Source organism: Anastrepha obliqua, chromosome 2 (assembly GCF_027943255.1).
Source record: "Anastrepha obliqua isolate idAnaObli1 chromosome 2, idAnaObli1_1.0, whole genome shotgun sequence".
NCBI classification, from domain to species: Eukaryota; Metazoa; Arthropoda; class Insecta; order Diptera; family Tephritidae; genus Anastrepha; species Anastrepha obliqua.
Genome location: NC_072893.1, coordinates 7,725,768 through 7,743,630, shown reverse-complemented (window position 1 = coordinate 7,743,630; position 17,863 = coordinate 7,725,768). Strand labels below are relative to the sequence as shown.

Sequence of the window (17,863 nt, the reverse complement as noted above, 5' to 3'; positions counted from 1 at the left end):
GGAACAACATCAAGACGCACACCACAAATAGGAGGAGGAGCTCGGCCAAACATCTAACAGAAGTGAACGCGCCAGTTATTTATTTATTTTAATTTGTTCTTGTAAAATTTTTGATGTTACGAAAATATATTTATCATTATATCAGCTGATTGGCAGGATCGGGTTTTCCTTTAATGAATGAGAGGATCAAAAGCACACGATTTACCGAAAAAAAAATTTGAATTCCATTTGAACTGTGTTATATGTTAGTATGTCAGCTGTATTGCATTGGACAAAATGAAATATTGAAACTTTTGAAATAAAACTTTCAACGAGCCGTAATAGACCCTAAATAGTTAAAAAAAAAAATACCAGTCTAACGGTTAGACGCGATAGAAGTGAAACCTTCCGTAAAACAAACTGAGAGAGAATAAGACGAAAGCAGCATTAGGAGTGGGATAATTATAGGTTCATTATAATATTGCTATAAAGTTCATATTTTATTTTCTTCATTTTATTCATATTCATCCTCAATGTTTTCAATTTCAACAAATGATACGAGTGGCTTATGATAGCTAAAATATGATACAAATGCTTTGGTTTCGATGTTGTCAACATATCTTTGAAATACCGCGTCAATGGTTGTTTTTGATCGTGTTGTCGATTCAGTGCGATTGTTAGACATTTTTAAATTGAATGTTGTATTGAGAACGTCAATTAAAGGAACCGCTGTGTCCAATGCAAAATTTACGTTAAAATCGCCACTTAAAATCATTGGAACTTTATTGTAATCTTTTCTAAGTATCCGCGATACTTCTGGTGTATACTTTATTAAATTTTCGTGAATGAATTCCGTGATGCTATTTATTGATTTTTTTTCTATCGATATTCACGACACTTTTCTGCATTATTTTTCGGCATAATTGCGGTAAATATTTAAAAATGAAAATATTTACGAATATAAAAATACACACGCGGTTGCTATTATGAGCGTCCCCAGCAAAACCTGCGGGACCGAAACTCTAGCACAATTACATTTTTTTGAATGTTACAAACACATATGCACGCAGGTTTTGCTGGGGCGTGACCGAAACTCTAACACAATTACACATATGCACTCGTATTTGTTTGAAAATCGACTTTTTTTTTGGTTCTCCGTCACCTTTGGAAAATGTGTAAACAGTAAGCAAACTTTATTCATATATTTTCCCTCATTTTTGCATCAGTAAAATTAAACAAACGCCGTAGCCGAATGGGTTGGTGCGTGACTACTATTCAGAATTCACAGAGAGAACGTCAGTTCGAATCTCGGTGAAAACACCAAAATTAAGGAAAACTATTTTTCTAATAGCGCTCACCCCTCAGCAGGCAATGGCAAAACACCGAGTGTATTTCTGCCATGAAAAAAATCTCCTCATAAACATATCATAAAATAAAATAAAATAACTGTATAAAAAAAATTTTTTTCTTGTGATTCGAACCAAGGATTTTGGATCGGAAGCTCACATTGCTAGCCTCTCGGGTATCGCGCCATGCTGTCGGCGCTGGCCTAAAAGTTATTTAGTTCGTCGCTACGTTTATATCTAATATTCGTAGCCAAGAGTGTCGCTTTTTCGTTTCATCGAGTCTCAAATCACTCCCAACGATTCTAAAGAAGTTTTCACTTCAAAAACAAATCTGGATTTTTAGAATTGATATTGTAAACCCAGTGAACTGGAATCTGAATTCGTCACAAGTTTTATATAGTTCCCTACTATGTCCATAAAGTCGGAAGATTCTCAATACTGAAACGTTCTTTTTAAGTTTATTTATTTTTTAAGAAGTGAGGCTGTAGCTGTAAGACTACTTAGTCTTTTATAATACATCATCATTACTAAGATCGTAATCAATTATTAATCCAAATCGTTAGAACTTTGATTTTAAATTCAATGTAAATTTTCTATTTAAGAGCCTTGCGACTCTGGGATGTTTCCAATTTCGGGCGATGAAGAAAAACAAATTAGACTGCTCGCGTACAAAATTTAAAGCCGTCAATATTAGAGGGGAGTTCCAATGCACGCTTAATTTGCTTCACAACTGTCAAAAAAGAATATAAATGCACTGAAATTATTAAAAGTTGCCCAAATGAAAGCTTTGCTCCATTTCCTTGAAGCGCTTCAAAGATACGAGTAACGCAATATTCTATTTGGCAGCAGTTTGTGGGCTTTTGACATTTCAATTTCAAGCGTTGTTTCGTTTCTCTTTTTTATTATTCCGATAGTGTTCAAAGTTACCATTGCCTATTAAAGCTTAGAAAGTAGAGCTGAACAAAGCAAAGCGATCCGATAAAGCAAATCTGCATTGAACCAACCGCTTTAAGTTGTCCTCTAACAAAGCTTTATATATATAATAAAAGGTTGGACAAAATAAAAAGTTAAGCTAAGTACCGTAAATAAATCTGTACTAACTGAGCTCTTATAATGATCTCGGCAGCTAACTGCCTATTAAAAGCTAAATATGGCAGCACTGGTTCTTGTTGTAAATGATTTAATATAATTTTCCCCGCGCAGTAAGCGAAAAATCTGTTCGTCTATTATTTTTTTCGCTAGCGTCGGAATTCTTCAGATGCCTGTGATGTAGTGAGTTACGAACACACTTTAGGAAGAAACAAAAAACACATTAAAAATGGCAAATGATCCAGATTTTCTAATGGCGCTGGAAATGCAAAGGCAATGGAACGCAGAGCCGAGCACTGATTTGAATAGTAGCACAAACAGCGAAAGCAGCGTAAGTTTCATTTTTTAGGCACCTTAAGTTTTCGACACTAACTGATGTTATTAGGAGCCTGAGATTGTCAACTTCAGCATGCCGCCACCATCGAAGAAACCTTTACGTATTAAACGCAGCAATCCAAGCTCAAACCAAGATGAAGACTACTTGAACAGAACACAGAACCTGGTGCATCCGCAATGGGAAGTCCTCGATCCCACTCCGGACATAACCGCGTTGTTTGCCGCCTTTGATAATAAGTTCTTTCAAAGCCGTTTGAAGTGCGTAACTTTGGAGTGGAGTAAACGCATGTATAGCTGTGCTGGAATATGCTATTCGCGGCGTAATCGCTTTGGAATGGATATAACTATCCGCTTAAGCGAACCACTGCTCAAGTTAAGACCACGCAAGGACTTGGTTGAAACTATGTTGGTTTGTTGTGCAAAACTGTATATTGGAAGTAAGACTTAAAAGTTCCAATTGCAGCACGAGATGATACACGCATACTGCTTTGTATTGAATATTCGGGAAGGCAACGGCGGTCATGGACCTAACTTTAAAAAGATCATGTACGCTATCAATAAAGTAGCCGGTACGAACATAACAGTGAGTATGTGCAACCACTACTTAAGCATTTCTTAAAGTATGCGTATCTCAGGTTTACCACACATTCCGAGATGAAGTGGACGTATATAAACAGCACTGGTGGCGCTGCAATGGGAGCTGCACAAACCGCGCACCCTTTTTCGGCTATGTAAAACGTACGTGCAACCGAGCTCCCGGCCCTAATGACCAATGGTGGGCGACACATCAGGAATCTTGTGGTGGTACTTTCATGAAAATTAAAGGTCCGGACAAACCTAAGAAGCGAAACACAACAAAAGATACAAAACCTCCGAACGGCAAGGATTTGCGTACATTTTTCCCTACTAAGGACAAAAAAATAAGCTCAACACCAAAGCTGTCTGATGCAAATAATGTGAGGAGTTCTAGTAGTGGCTCGGCAGGCTTTGGCGGCATTAAAGGTGTGTTTCAAATTATTTTACTCCCTCTCGAGCGCCTGCAAAGCTTTCATTTTTTTAGGACCCATCAAAACCAACGGGGGTGGTACGCTTCTTCTGAATCCTAAAACAAAACCACCTCTTGCAAAACCAAATGAGCGCCAGCCATCCATTGCATCTGCATTTCCCCCCTCCTCCTACCCAGGCCTATCAACTGATCCGTTCAATACAAAAACAAGCCATAACTCGATTAGTACACCTACAAGACGCACTTCGGCAAGTGGTAACTTAGGAAACGTTTTTGGTTTCGCAAATTTAAATGACAGTAATGGCGGTGATAGTTGGTCTGCAGGAGGTCGTATAAATGGGAACAAGACAAATGCTGCTTTCAGTGGTAGTGGGTGCCAAGTAGGTGCCACTAGTAACTCGAGCATGAGCTCGAAAAACAGTCCTGGGCGAGATGTGGATCGTAATCATTTGCGTGACTTGTGGCTAAAGCGTTTTGATAACAGTAGCAATAACGGAAATTCTGACTCGAAATTAGTTAATAATAAAAAACAAGCGCGTGGCCTTGAAAGCGATGCAGAAGCGCCACAAGGTGAGGGAATAAAAATTTTGCAATATATAATTTAAAATAAATTTGCACATTTAAGGTGATGTGAAACGGAGACGCCTTTCGACCGATGATGCACAACCACATAACATACCTGAAGATACTAAACCGAAAACTGACGATTGGCTTGTGTTAGATGATGAGATAATGTTAAGAGAGGCACCTACAGAGACTATTGCCATACTCTCCGATGATGAGAGCGATGAATATGACAATGATGTGGAGGAAAGTGATAATGAAGTACGACCATCGAAACAATCCACACCGCTTACCGCTGATGAACGTCAAAAAGCGATTAAGCAAGAAATTCTCGAAGATACTGCAGATTTGTTGGATGAGGATATCATTCTTATAGATGACGAGTATGACGATAATTCACTAGTTGCCAGTAATGATTTGCCGACTATATCGGCGGCTGCAGAATTGGCCGACACTTCTGTGATAGATGAGTTCTTTAGCGACGACACAATGTTGAAGGAGTTCAATCGTGAGAACGATGTTAAACCGTCCGGGTCTCGTCATTTCTCCATGCCAGAGGATGATATCATTACATGTCCCATATGTCAAGATAAAATGAAGCGTTGTGTATTCGCCGACCATATGGACGGATGTACTGGTATTGCAATTAAAGTTGCTCCCCCTAAGCATGCGCTGAAAAAGCTATCGGCTATATCCCGACCTGTGAAACCGACCAACAAATCACGCCCCTCTCGTAAAGAGATTCTACGCAAAGCCGGCTACTCTGAACAGGATTTAATCAACCTTACATCGACTAGTGATGAAGAATTTTCTAGTAGTAATGGTAATATAAACCTCACCTCGCCAACTCAACCTAATGCTAATTCAACATCTGCAGAGGTGAGCCCAGAAAATATGGATACTAGGTTATATCGGCAAAGAAATATTTTGAAAAGCACCATTCAGTGCCCTAATTGTGGCCAAGAGGTTGAACAGAACACAATTAACGATCATCTGGATGATTGCCTCTCGCCATAGTTTTATAAATTTTAAGTATATTTATTTATAAAAAATTACAAAATGTTTTCCATGCTTGGTATGTCTAAGTTCATCACAATGTATCTTAATATTACAACATCTTTGGCTTCTTCATGAAATAAAAGGCATTTATTCACATAATTTTTCCGAAGTATTTAACGTTGTTGCTGTTTTTATAGCTTTCGGCCAACGCCGGCCATTGGACAACTAGCAAGTCAAGAAACGGTCGAAGTAATTTAGCGCTAAGCGATAGTGTACGCACCCGACACCAACTCTCCACATAGACGATTTTGGTATTGCACGACAAGCGCCCAAGTTTCTTCCACGCATAAACCGCGATACAAAATGGCAAACAGGTTCCTGGACCATTACATAGTAATAGTTTTGGTTGATCACACCAAACTAACCAGAAGCTCCACAATAGTGCCCAAAGTGTTGTAAACACGCTACTAAAGTAGCTCTGTCCCACTTTGCGACTACGAGGCACATAAATAAATGAAGTATCGTCCAGAGCCACACCGACCCTTTGCATGGCGCTTGTTATTCTGCTTCGTGAGGTTGTATCATCATTGGCGATAACATACCGCAAAGGTTCGTAAATTCGTTTGCCCTTGTCAGTACCCAAAAGCGCCATATTTATAGTACACATTTCGGCAGTATGACCACCAGATCCTAGTACGATATATACCGGATATTTGGTGTTGCTGCGGCTTTTTGTCGGAGGCATTTTCACAGCTTGTTTTTGTAGTCAAATTGCATGCACTTTGATCAAAATGCCAACTGTTGTAAACAAAGTAGGTATGCAGGATGTTTGTAACATCGATGTTGAGACCCGAAAAAAATCGATACTCGATTATTGATGATCGATGCATCAATGTTTTTGGTACACAGAAGCACCTGACAATATAGCTTTCAGGGTTGCATTAGCCTTTCGTAGTCCGATTATCAAGACGGACAGAGAAATAGATTGCGCCTTCCGAATTTGCTGTGTCGTAAGAGTTCATGTATAAACAAAAAAAAACAAAAGTAAATTCCATAAATCACAATATTACCAAGCCATTCACTGAATTTCCCAAACATGTGATTTCTCCGACTTTTGTTTTTTTTATTCGGTTCTTGTGTATTGCAAAAGATGCTGATGTCAGACTTGTCAAGGTCGAGGAAAATTAAGTAACTGTTTTTAATGGCGCTACCTAAGATGCTCAATAGGCCTTGTCCGATTATGATAGCAACCATCAGGCTCTCCATCGATGATAACATCTAGCGAAGTGGGATGCCTGCGGAAATTTTGAAGCCTTTTGAAAGTTAGACTACGGAAATATCCGGACAAAACTCTGGCTCGATAAGTAAAGTAATTCCACTTGTACGCTGTTAACGAGAGATTCTGGCAAACTTGTCACCAAAATTAGATAGTAGTATTGCCCTGAAGACGAAATTGAAAAGCAGGTTATAAAACGATGCGATAAATTTGAACAATGCTCGTTTTTAGCAATGGCAACCGCACTCGATCCGCCATTTATATTAAGATGCTTCATTTCAGAGATTCGACTGCCAAAACTGAAGTATTCATTTATAAAAACCATTGCGTTTTGAACATTGAAAACACGGTTACGGGTAATGAATCCACTGAGGAATCCAAGAAAGACAATAGCTTGGAACGGGCATCGAGCTTCATATGTAGGGATAGGATCCAAAGCCTTATACAAAAGCTTCAGCGTATAAAGGTCGGAGCTATGACGCCTAACAAAAGCAAATATGGCGTAAGATTTGGCAATAATTAAATTTATATGACTAGTAAAAGTAAGCTTCGAATCAAATATTACATCCAAGTCTTTAATTTCACTTACACGTGAGAGGAGAGTTCTTGATACATATAGTATGTGATAAGAGGAGTCAATAACAGTGGCACGCTTGGAATTTCATATGCTTTTGTTTTTGAATTCTAGTATAAAAAACACATAAATCATTGTTTTATAACTTTAAAAAATAAATTGAATGCATGTTATATGTGTTCTAGTTATTATTATATCAAAAATTAACACTACCAATCCCTACTAATATTATAAATGTGAATGTAAGTTTGTTTGTTACGCTTTCACGCCAAAACTACTTAACCGATTATTATGAAACTTTGTACACATGTTATTGGAGGTGTTAGAAGTAACATAGGATACTTCTTATTAAAAAAAAGGTCTCGAGATATAGGTCAAAACGTGGACCCGGGTAACCTTCGGATGTGTATGTACAATATGGGTATCAAATGGAAGCTGTTGGTGGATGCTGTAGTTCAGAGTATTTTTCATGCCGCTCCGTGACTAGGGTCTCGAGATAGAGACCAAAACGTGGACCCTAGAATGTGTTTGTACAATATGGATATCAACTGGAAGCTGTTGGTGAATGCTTTAGTACAGAGTATTTTTCATGCCGCTCCGTGACTGGGGCCTCGAGATATAGGTCAAAACGTGGACGCGGGTAACCTTTGGTTGTGTATGTACAATATGGGTATCAAATGGAAGCTGTTGGTGAATGCTTTAGTAAAGAGTATTTTTCATGCCGCTCCGTGACTGGGGTCTCGAGATATAGGTCAAAACGTGGACGCGGGTAACCTTTGGTTGTGTATGTACAATATGGGTATCAAATGAAAGCTGTTGATAAGTGCTTTAATACGGGGTAATATTCATACCTATTGATGACTAGGGTCTCGAAATATATGCCAAAACGTGGACCCGCCGTGTCTTTGCCCAGCGAAGCGGGCCGGGTTTGCTAGTAATTATATAAAAGCTTCGACAAAACATCGATGTTGAACATTTCGATGTTTTCATGAGCGATGTTGCATCTTTAAGCAAAGTAAATATGGCAATCAGCTGTTTGAACGATGACTAATAAACCATTGTGACTTGCTCGTTGTATAGATTGTGAATTGTGGCGAAATTTTGTTTGCAGTATTCTGTGATTTTATTCAAGAAGCATTTATTACTAATAATGACGACGCTTTTTTATGCTGATCCAGAATTGATAATAGCGTTAAATAGAAAAGTTATCTTCGTAAATCCAAATGATTTGCAAATATTTAAGGAGATCGAGTTGCCTGAAGACTTAAAAGCATGTGGGTTGAAAACACTCAAAGACGTCGACGGAGCCGCAGAAGCTGGTGGGAGTAACGAACAATGTAAAGCGTCGAAGAAACTAAAAGAAGTGAATATTGAAACGCCCAGCATACTACATGTGCAACTTTCACCCGATAGACGACTGTGCGCAGTAACCACAGCAGGTCAGAAGGCCGTTCTTCTGTATCAGTGCCACCCGGAATACGCAAAACTTATTTCAGTTCGTCCACTGGCACGTGCTTCCAGCGCTCTTACGTTTAGCAATGACTCCACTGCATTGTTGGTGACTGACAAATCGGGCGATTGCTACAAGTATGATTGTGTGAACTTGGAAGATGAACCCAGTCTTCTACTCGGACACCTTAGTATAGTTTATGATGCTTTATGGACTCCAAATGCCGAATATATTATCACTTGCGACAGAGACGATAAAATACGCGTAACGAACTATCCTGAAACACATGATATACACGGCTACTGTTTGGGACATAAAGAATTTGTGTCCGGGATTGCTCTACTAGACACGGATACCATAGTTTCTGTATCTGGGGACAAAACATTGCGTATATGGAATTTCGTTAGTGGCCAAGAAGTGGCAAAGATAGACTTACCTGCACCTGCTTTACGGATTTGCTTGCGTTCGACTGGAGAAAATACGTTCCAAGCGGCTGTGTTGCTATATCAGCCTGACGAATGCATTGGTGTTTATGAGCTTAGAAAGAACGATGCAGACAAGTGGGTTATTTCGGTAAGCGCGGTACTGCAGTTTCCGGAAGTGATTGTTAGCAATATATGTTTTGTAAATGAAAGTCTTTATGCTACTGGTATTATTGACGAACACTTCAGTTTGAAAATATCTAAATTGTCGGAGAAGGCGTCAGATGTACCAGAAAATTGGGTCAAGATGGTTGAAGAGCAGTTCAAAACGGAGGTGTGGAAGCCTGAAGACGTGTCGGCATGGTTCAAGAAGCGCTATGACAACGTCAGCGAGTACTTAGAACGCAAAAAACGACGAATCGAAGAAAAACAAAAATAGTATTTTCGAAAGCAGTGAATGAAATATGCGAAATTAATTTCTATCGGCAATACGTAAATAAAGTTTATTTTGTTACTTGAGTAATTTTATAGAAAATTTTCTTAGTTTTTCTTGCGAATAAGATGTCCAGCCTAAACTGGTTTGTAATCTAATTTGCTTTCCAATTTCTTGTTGTCAGCTACCTTACGCACAGCTTTCATGAAGTCCTCATGGATAACGTACTCACGATCAGCCCTAAGGTTATAGAAAAATAAAAGTATTTAAACCACAATTTAGATGTTAATCAAAATATACATTTACCTGATAGCGAAGAGACCAGCTTCTGTGCAAACATTTCTCAAATCAGCACCGTTAAAGTTGTCTGACAATTTCACAATAGCTTCGTAGTCGATTTCCCCATGCTTTGCAATTATCGCTGCATGAATCTTTAAGATTTCCATACTGCGATATATATGAAAAGTTATTACAATTAAACTCCCTTGTCTGACTCATTTAATGCTTACCGCGCTTGTTCATTAGGCAGTGGTATTTCAATTTTACGATCTAAACGTCCTGGACGCAAAAGAGCAGGATCCAAAGTGTCGGGGCGGTTGGTTGCCATAATCATTTTTACTTGGCCTAGTGAATCGAAACCATCCATTTGATTTAGCAGCTCCATAAGCGTACGTTGAATTTCACGATCTGCCGATGTGCCTTCTGAGAATCTGCGACCACCGATGGCGTCAATTTCATCCATAAAAATAATGCACGGTTGATGATCGCGTGCATAGTTGAACATCTCACGAATAAGACGGGCACTTTCGCCAATATATTTATCAACAATAGCAGATGAAACCACTTTCAAAAAATTTGCATCTAATTGCGAAGCTACTGCTCTGGCCAACAAAGTTTTTCCAGTACCAGGTGGTCCGTATAATAGACAACCTTTGGGTGGTGTGATACCTACACGCAGAAACAGTTCTGGATTGAGCAATGGCAGTTCAATCACCTCACGCAATTCACGTATCTGTTCAGAAAGTCCACCAATAGCGGAATACTTTACTTCACCAGGATCCTCGTGCGACATATTATATACTAGGGGATCGACTTCACGTGGCAAATATCGCATAATAGTAAGTGTGGTCATATCGAGAGCGACACGGGTTCCGGATTTCAATTTACTTTTATCCAACTGCCGACGGCATCCTACCACATAGCGTGGCCCATTTGTAGCTTTTACAATGACTGGGAAATAAAAATCGACGTATATAAATCTGATCATACAAGGTGGCTCACTCACTACTTACACTTATCTTCTGTCAATTGCTTAAGAACTTCACCCACAATCTGCCCTACACTTTGGAGTGCCTTAAGATCATTTTCAGATTTGTCATACTGTTTTGTGAGCTCTTTGATTTCCTCGCGTTCTAAGGAAATAACATTTTTGGTATAGGTAGGATGTTTATGTAAAATCGTAAGGGCACTTACTCTCTTTGAGACGCGACTCCACCTCCTTATGCTCCAGTAGCTTTTTCCTATATTCCACTAGTGCTTTCTCACGAACTCCTTCTGCTGGCACTCCTCCCGAAGTCATTTTGCAGAAAAATATAAGCTTTCAGTTAGTTTTTAAAAATATTTAATGAGTTCTGAATTTAGATGCGTGAATTTGCAATTTTCCGGAGATGATTCTGCTTCGAAATGTCATTTGCTGTTTACCAACCGTCATACAAAGTTGACAGATAGGAAGCGTAATGAAAGTAGACATTTTAAGGAGAATGAATGGCGTTGCCACATATGTAGTCGGCTAGTGATATTATTCATTATATTAGTTGGGAGGAAAAGAACTCTATTATTCTAGTAGAATTCGGTAGTTGGCTGTAGTGATCGTAAAGTGCGTCAAGCAATTTAAAGTTTATGCTCGTTGTCAATAATTATGATATTTTACAAAAAATATTTGTTTTTGTTAATAATGGAAGTCAACAAAGAGTAAATTTGGTATATTTTACAGTTTTTCTTTGATAAAGGCAAAATTGCAAGCCCGGCCGCTTAAATTGTGAATTGTATTTATGGTGCCGATACTGTAATAGCTCATTACATGCAATTTTGGTTCTGTCGATTCTGCTTGGACATTTTTGATGTTAAAGCAAATGTCGAATATGTCGATAAAATCACAGAAATAATCGAAGTTGACTGGCCAGTTAGTAGTCGTGGCATGAACCAGGAGCTAAAGATCGACCATGAACCAGTTTTAAACGATTTAAGCAATAATTTTTACGCAGAAATAATTGATTTCTTTTTCCCAAACAATATTTTTACAATATGCAGTAAATACAAATAAATAAATAAATAAATAAATATTTATTTTCAGGATGTGTGCTTGTATATCTTTCTTCAATGATCTTTTTCTTGTTAAATATATGTATTTGAAATTCATGTAAAGGAATTTAAGTTTATATGTTTAGTGTTACTCCAAAAGATCATAAATACTCAGGAACCCAAATATCGCAGAGATCGACTTATGTTATCAAAATCTTGCCGATAAAATACAGTTGTTTGATGACTGAACGTCAATATTTTGTGTTTTCTGCCCGTCATTGGAATAACTTACACCAAAAATTTATACGTATAAAAAAGAGCTTGCGCTTCAAACATAATCTTTGCCGTTATCTTGATTTCCCATTAATTCAATCTACTCCAATTAATCCCTACTCCTACTACTACTATTTCTATCCTACTTTCCTTTTTTAATACCTTCTCCAACTTCAAATTCTTTAATACTAGCTATAATTTTAATTTTGATTTTATTGTTAATCATTTCGTCTATAATTTAATTATGTAAACTATTCTTAAGGCCAATCATTATAAAAATAATGCATAGTTGTTTGACATAAATAAATAAATAATAATAATAAATTTACCAGTTGGTGAAACAATAACAAATTTTGGCTCAATAAACAACCCTGCTTTTGATTTGTTATGCAATATTTGACAAGTTTTCAACAGGTCCATTCTTCCTAGTTGATAAGTTGTAGTGCTTTATTGGCAGTTTCCGATTGAAAATTATTTTATTACTGCATATTTGAAATGGCTAGTTTTCTACGAGCTACGCGATCACTGTGCGTTTACTCGCGTAAATACAGTTCCAAAATACAAGATGTTGTAATTGTCTCCGCTGCCCGCACACCAATCGGAAGTTTTCAAAGTCAATTAGCGCCTTTGTCAGCAACGCAACTGGGAGCAGTAGCAGTCGAGGCTGCAGTACAGCGAGCTGGGATCAGTAAGGAACAAGTGGATGAGGTGATTATGGGCAATGTCGTGTCTGCGGGCTTAGGTCAGGCACCGGCACGTCAAGCTGCAATTTTCGCCGGCCTACCGAAGAACGTGTGTTGCACAACAGTGAACAAAGTGTGCTCCTCTGGCATGAAGGCGGTCATGCTGGGAGCACAGTCGCTGATGCTCGGACAGGCAGAAATAGTTGTTGCAGGTGGTATGGAGTCAATGTCGAATGTGCCATATTATATGAAACGTGGACCCACACCCTATGGGGGCATTCAATTGATCGACGGCATTGTCTTTGATGGTCTCACTGATGTTTACAACAAGTTTCATATGGGTAACTGTGCCGAAAATACAGCCAAGAAAATGGGAATAAGTCGTCAGGAACAAGATGACTTTGCCATCCAATCGTATAAGCGCTCAGCACAAGCATGGACTGAAAAGGCTTTTGATGCTGAAATAGCGCCGGTAAAAATACAATTGAAACGTAAACCTGAGGTAGTTATATCCGAAGACGAGGAGTATAAGCGCGTTAATTTCGATAAATTTGGTCAACTGGCTACGGTGTTTCAGAGAGAGAATGGTACTGTTACAGCTGGCAATGCTTCCACCTTAAACGACGGTGGTGCTGCCACTGTGCTGATGACTGCTGAAGCGGCACAGCGATTAAACCTGAAACCTCTTGCACGTATTGTTGCCTTCCAGGATGCCGAAACGGATCCAATTGATTTTCCTATTGCTCCCGCGTTTGCAGTGCCGCTTTTATTGAAGCGAGCTGGCGTGAACAAGCAAGATGTTTCAATGTGGGAAATCAACGAAGCTTTCTCGCTGGTAGTTTTGGCCAATATAAAAAAATTGGACGTCGACCCAGCTAAGGTGAACATACATGGCGGTGCTGTGTCTATAGGCCATCCAATTGGTATGTCTGGCGCTCGTTTGGTGACACACTTGTCACATGCGCTGAAGCCCGGCGAATTTGGATGTGCCTCTATATGTAACGGTGGTGGCGGTGCGTCCTCCATTCTTGTGCAGAAATTGTAAATGGAATCGTCAAGTGGCGAAAATTCGAAAAACCAAGTGTGCATTTATTTTTTATACATTTTTTATGAAAATTCGTTTTAAGTGAAAAGCTATTAATATTGTAATACATATATAAAATGTGTTATATTCTGGAAGAAAATTATCATGATTGTTTAAAATATGCTAAATAAAAATTTTGCAGAGCAATGAACAGCTTTTCTTTTATGTTTTTTGCTTTGTCATGCTGAAGCAGCTCTTTGAAATAACAAAGCAACGGAAAAAAACAAATCACAAAGTACAAAGTCCAGTGCGACTGATTTCGTTAATCTGGTCACCTACAACATTGAAGCGAGGTGGCCGAATAATTTTTTGGGACTACTTTACTCTGGTATAAAAGCAACAAACGAATACACGCAAGCAAAGCGAATTTATTATAGGTGACAGCAATCACATATGTATAAGTAAAACCCTACATGTATTTGTGTGTTGCGTTTGGTCCAAGCATCACGTGAAAATCAGGAGCAAATGTAAACATACGAATCAAGGCACGCAAGTATGCAATGTTGTTGTAGTAGCATAAACATTCCTAAAGCTAAATACACACCAGAGAACTGCACCGGCTCAGTGTAAAACATTCATACGCTTCACTTGAACAAAAAAACAGGCCTTTGCGTTCAAACGATCGAACTTGCTCAAATAAGTTATTGTCATTGTTTATTTCAGCTCAATCAAATCATGTGCTGCGTTTTAGCTCTCCGATGTTATCACCAATCGTCTTCATAGCAGCCGTTTCGGGTATTTGCTCGTTCGGCTAGACATTCATTTTTTTGAGCAAGAATAAAAGGGCTATAGAGCCAAATGAGCCGGTTTGAACACGTACGATCCCGCATGAGTTTTTGCTTGTAACTAACGATAGCAAAGTAAAAGCAAAATTTTAAAGCAAAAACACTATATTTTCATATTTGTTTTTTTTTTCTTAAAACTTATAATAAAACACGAAAGAAAATAATGTAAATAAGGAAACATTGCTGAAACCAACTAATCCTTTCAAATACGAAACGCAATTTACAGCGTACATTGTACGCCAACGCTCGTTTGCTCGAACATGTGCTATTTACAATAATGACAATTACTTCTTTGAACAAGTTTGATCGTTTGAACGCAAAGGCCGATGCTAATTTCATTCAATGCTGCTTTTTGTTCAATGATTAGATTTGAGCCGAAGACATTAGATCATACGTGTTGACTGAGCTGAACTACGCGTTCGCCTGCATGAGCTGACTACACTTGACCAAATATTTTGGTTCAATTGACTGAATGTGAGCAAGAAATTTAGCGTATGAACAACTCAAGAAAACAGTGAGCCATGCAGGTCTCTGATACACACCAGGCAACCGTTGAAGCAACGGTTGCAGCAACGTGTTGCCTTTGTTTAAGAAACACGTTGCGACCGTTGCTTCAATCTCAGTATTGTGTATAACTGTGGTGCAGGAAAGGTACAAGTGGAAGATACGTAAAATTAAATTTTTTAAATGATCGACGAAATGCGTAAAATTACTTCTCTTATTATAATTGACGTACTTTTGTACCAAAATAAGGAAGAAGAGATGCAACAAAAGAAGAGAAAAAAAATCTGGTCCACAAATTGGCTTTTAAAAAAATCGAATTTTCGAAAGAGAGGCTGCTGAAAGAACTGAAAGAAAATGAGCCAGCGGACAATAAAAATTATATGAGGATGGACGAAGCCCTGTTTAGAAAATTGTTGGACTTCGTAAAGGCCAAAATAACAAAACAAGATACCATAATGAGAGAGGCAATATCAGCAGAAATTAGACTGGCAATAACTTTGCGGTATCTTGCAACAGGAAACGCTTTTGCGGACTTGAAATTTTTATCAATTTTATTGTATTCATTTTTTAATTGTTCGTATGCTTTTTTTCTAAAATTTTTATTTTTATATTTTTCACTACTTATATCCCACAGCTCTCTCAAATTTTTATATTCGTTAATAAAATTAACATAATTTTCATTATTTTCAATTGCCATTTGTTCCTTTTTCACTTTATTTTACTCCGCACGAACCTTCTTCTTTGCTTGTGTTCAACGAACTGAACGATTAAAAGCAGTAAACAATGATACACACAACCGTTGCTTCGTGTGTATCATCCTAGCAACCTATCCCAAAAATCAAATTTATTTGATATTTCAGGCAACGGTTGCAGCAACACAAAAATCATTTGGCAACACAGCTACACACGAGGCAACGGTTGCTTCAACATGGCCGAGTTGCTGCAACGGTTGCCTGGTGTGTATTTAGCTTAATACATATATGGGCAAGATTGCTGGAGTGATGTGCATTAGCCGGATATAAATTCGGGTCATTGCGGTGATGTAGAACCGACTGTCGAGGAACCGACTATCCAATAAACGCAACCGTTTCCTAGATTTAATGTGTTTCTTGTAAAAAGCAACTTTTCGGTTTGCGCTGACAAAAGTGGGAATACTCCAATTAAGTGGTGTGAAGTAAACAAAGATTCCAGTAGAATGTTTAATTTACTATATACGAGGGTTGCCTTTTATATTTTGCGCCAAGTAATAAAAACACAGTAAAATAATAATGAAAATGGCTTTATTGTTTTTCAAAATATTCTTATTGGAAGTCAATACACTTCTGCATTCGCTTGAATCAATTTTCAAAGCACTTTTGCCACTTAGAAGTGGATACCTTCAAAACAAGCTATTTAAAGGCTGCTTAACAGCTGCTTGAGGCGTCGTATTGTACTTTTGATGTTCCGTAACAAAAAGCAACCATTAGCTGTCAAATCGGGGCTGTAAAGAGATGAATCATTAATTCGATCGTTTGAATGGTCTCTTGTGTGAGCCGATATGCGAGGGCTCGCATTGTTGTTGCTGTTGTTGTAGTAGCAGTAAAAGAAGCCCCGTCAGTGTAGAGTATATCACAGGATCTAAAGGTATGTCCAGGAAACATGCTGTTTCCACAGGTTGGGTCTAGAGGGGTTTTAGTGAGTGGGTTTTAAAGGGCATGTGAAAAGGTGGTTAGTGTCGTGGGGGGTGCCTTCACATGCCGGACATATGTTAGGTATGTTGGGGTCCATTTTGGATAAGTAGGAGGGTAACCTGCTACCAGATCCAGAACGTAATTGTGCCAGTGTTATGCGGATCTCACGGGGAGCGGGAGCTCTTCATCTGCAATGGGTGGTGGTTAGACTCCGATTACGGCATTCTCTAGATGGGAGCTTATGAAGGTGGTAACAGTCTCCCGGCGAATGTCGTTTAATGTCTGTCTAAACACTGTCTGGTCCAGTAGATGTCGGTTTGTTTTGTCCTGAATCTCGTCGGCGTAGTGTAGTAGGTGTCTCCTGACGTGCCTGGGATGCGGCTCTGGCTCAAGCAGGTGTCTGCAAGGGTGAAACCTACGGTAGCAGCCTAACAGGAACTGCTTGCTGAGCAGTTTGCTATGTTCCTTAACAGGCAGCATATTGGCCTCGTTGTGAAGGTGTTGTATTGGGGACATCAGGAGGCAACCTGCCGCTGTCCGAATGGCAGTGTTTTGGCATGTGTGGAGCTTTATCCACTGCGGGTCACTGGTTCCAGGCGACCAGACAGGCGGAACATAGTTTAGAACCGGCCGGCCAATTGCCTTAAATGTCGATAGCAGGAAATCTTTGTTTTTGCCCCAAGTGCTGCCGTCAAGCCATTTGAGGACCTTGTTGCAATTTTGGATTTTAGTAGAAATTGCGGTTGTGTGCGCAGAGAAGGAGAGCAAACTGTCGAAGGTTACACCTAAAATTTTAGGGTTGTTTACCGTCGGAATTGGTGTGTCATCCACTTTTACCTTCAGGGGCAGTTTGGCCTTCTTTGTCCAGGTGGTAAAGAGGGTCGCCGTGGACTTAGTGGGGGAGAGTTGAAGATTCCTCGCAGTGAAAAAGCGAGAAAGGTCGGTGAGGTAGTTGTGCACTTTGGAGCACAGGCCATCGATGTCATTGCCCGACGCCATTATCGTCAGCGTATGAGACTAGGGAGACTCCCTCTGGTGGCTGGGGGAGTTTCGAGATGAAGAAGTTGAACAGCAAGGTTGAAAGGGCAC

General features: G+C 39.1%; 5 protein-coding genes across 7 annotated transcripts; 3 read left to right on the top strand and 2 right to left on the bottom strand.

Moving 5' to 3' along the window:
• The first annotated feature begins 2,469 nt into the window (after positions 1-2,469).
• LOC129237891 (DNA-dependent metalloprotease SPRTN) lies at positions 2,470-5,488 on the top strand. 3 transcript variants are annotated; one of them, XM_054872866.1, is made up of 7 exons: positions 2,471-2,597; positions 2,660-2,745; positions 2,800-3,159; positions 3,214-3,333; positions 3,386-3,752; positions 3,811-4,326; positions 4,382-5,488. In XM_054872866.1, the coding sequence occupies exons 2-7, from the start codon at positions 2,668-2,670 to the stop codon at positions 5,335-5,337; spliced, it is 2,397 nt and encodes a 798-aa protein (XP_054728841.1). In that variant the 5' UTR covers positions 2,471-2,597; positions 2,660-2,667; the 3' UTR covers positions 5,338-5,488. The 3 variants fall into 3 exon arrangements, with proteins under 3 accessions (XP_054728842.1, XP_054728841.1, XP_054728840.1); XM_054872865.1 differs by having other exon boundaries at positions 2,471-2,745; XM_054872867.1 differs by lacking the exon at positions 3,811-4,326 and having other exon boundaries at positions 2,470-2,745.
• Positions 5,322-6,143, bottom strand: LOC129237892 (UDP-N-acetylglucosamine transferase subunit ALG14 homolog). The gene has a single exon (XM_054872868.1). The coding sequence runs from the start codon at positions 6,062-6,064 to the stop codon at positions 5,471-5,473; it is 594 nt and encodes a 197-aa protein (XP_054728843.1). The 5' UTR covers positions 6,065-6,143; the 3' UTR covers positions 5,322-5,470.
• A 2,061-nt stretch (positions 6,144-8,204) lies between these two features.
• LOC129237222 (tRNA (guanine-N(7)-)-methyltransferase non-catalytic subunit wuho) lies at positions 8,205-9,564 on the top strand. Its single transcript, XM_054871795.1, has one exon. The coding sequence runs from the start codon at positions 8,320-8,322 to the stop codon at positions 9,478-9,480; it is 1,161 nt and encodes a 386-aa protein (XP_054727770.1). The 5' UTR covers positions 8,205-8,319; the 3' UTR covers positions 9,481-9,564.
• On the bottom strand, positions 9,514-11,181 carry LOC129237221 (26S proteasome regulatory subunit 10B). The gene is made up of 5 exons (XM_054871794.1): positions 10,948-11,181; positions 10,767-10,886; positions 9,984-10,704; positions 9,781-9,921; positions 9,514-9,714 (listed from the first exon to the last, which is right to left on the bottom strand). Exons 1-5 carry the CDS (start codon positions 11,051-11,053, stop codon positions 9,612-9,614), a joined length of 1,191 nt encoding a protein of 396 aa, XP_054727769.1. The 5' UTR covers positions 11,054-11,181; the 3' UTR covers positions 9,514-9,611.
• A 1,257-nt stretch (positions 11,182-12,438) lies between these two features.
• LOC129237220 (acetyl-CoA acetyltransferase, mitochondrial) lies at positions 12,439-13,966 on the top strand. Its single transcript, XM_054871793.1, has one exon. The coding sequence runs from the start codon at positions 12,544-12,546 to the stop codon at positions 13,774-13,776; it is 1,233 nt and encodes a 410-aa protein (XP_054727768.1). The 5' UTR covers positions 12,439-12,543; the 3' UTR covers positions 13,777-13,966.
• Positions 13,967-17,863: the final 3,897 nt, after the last annotated feature.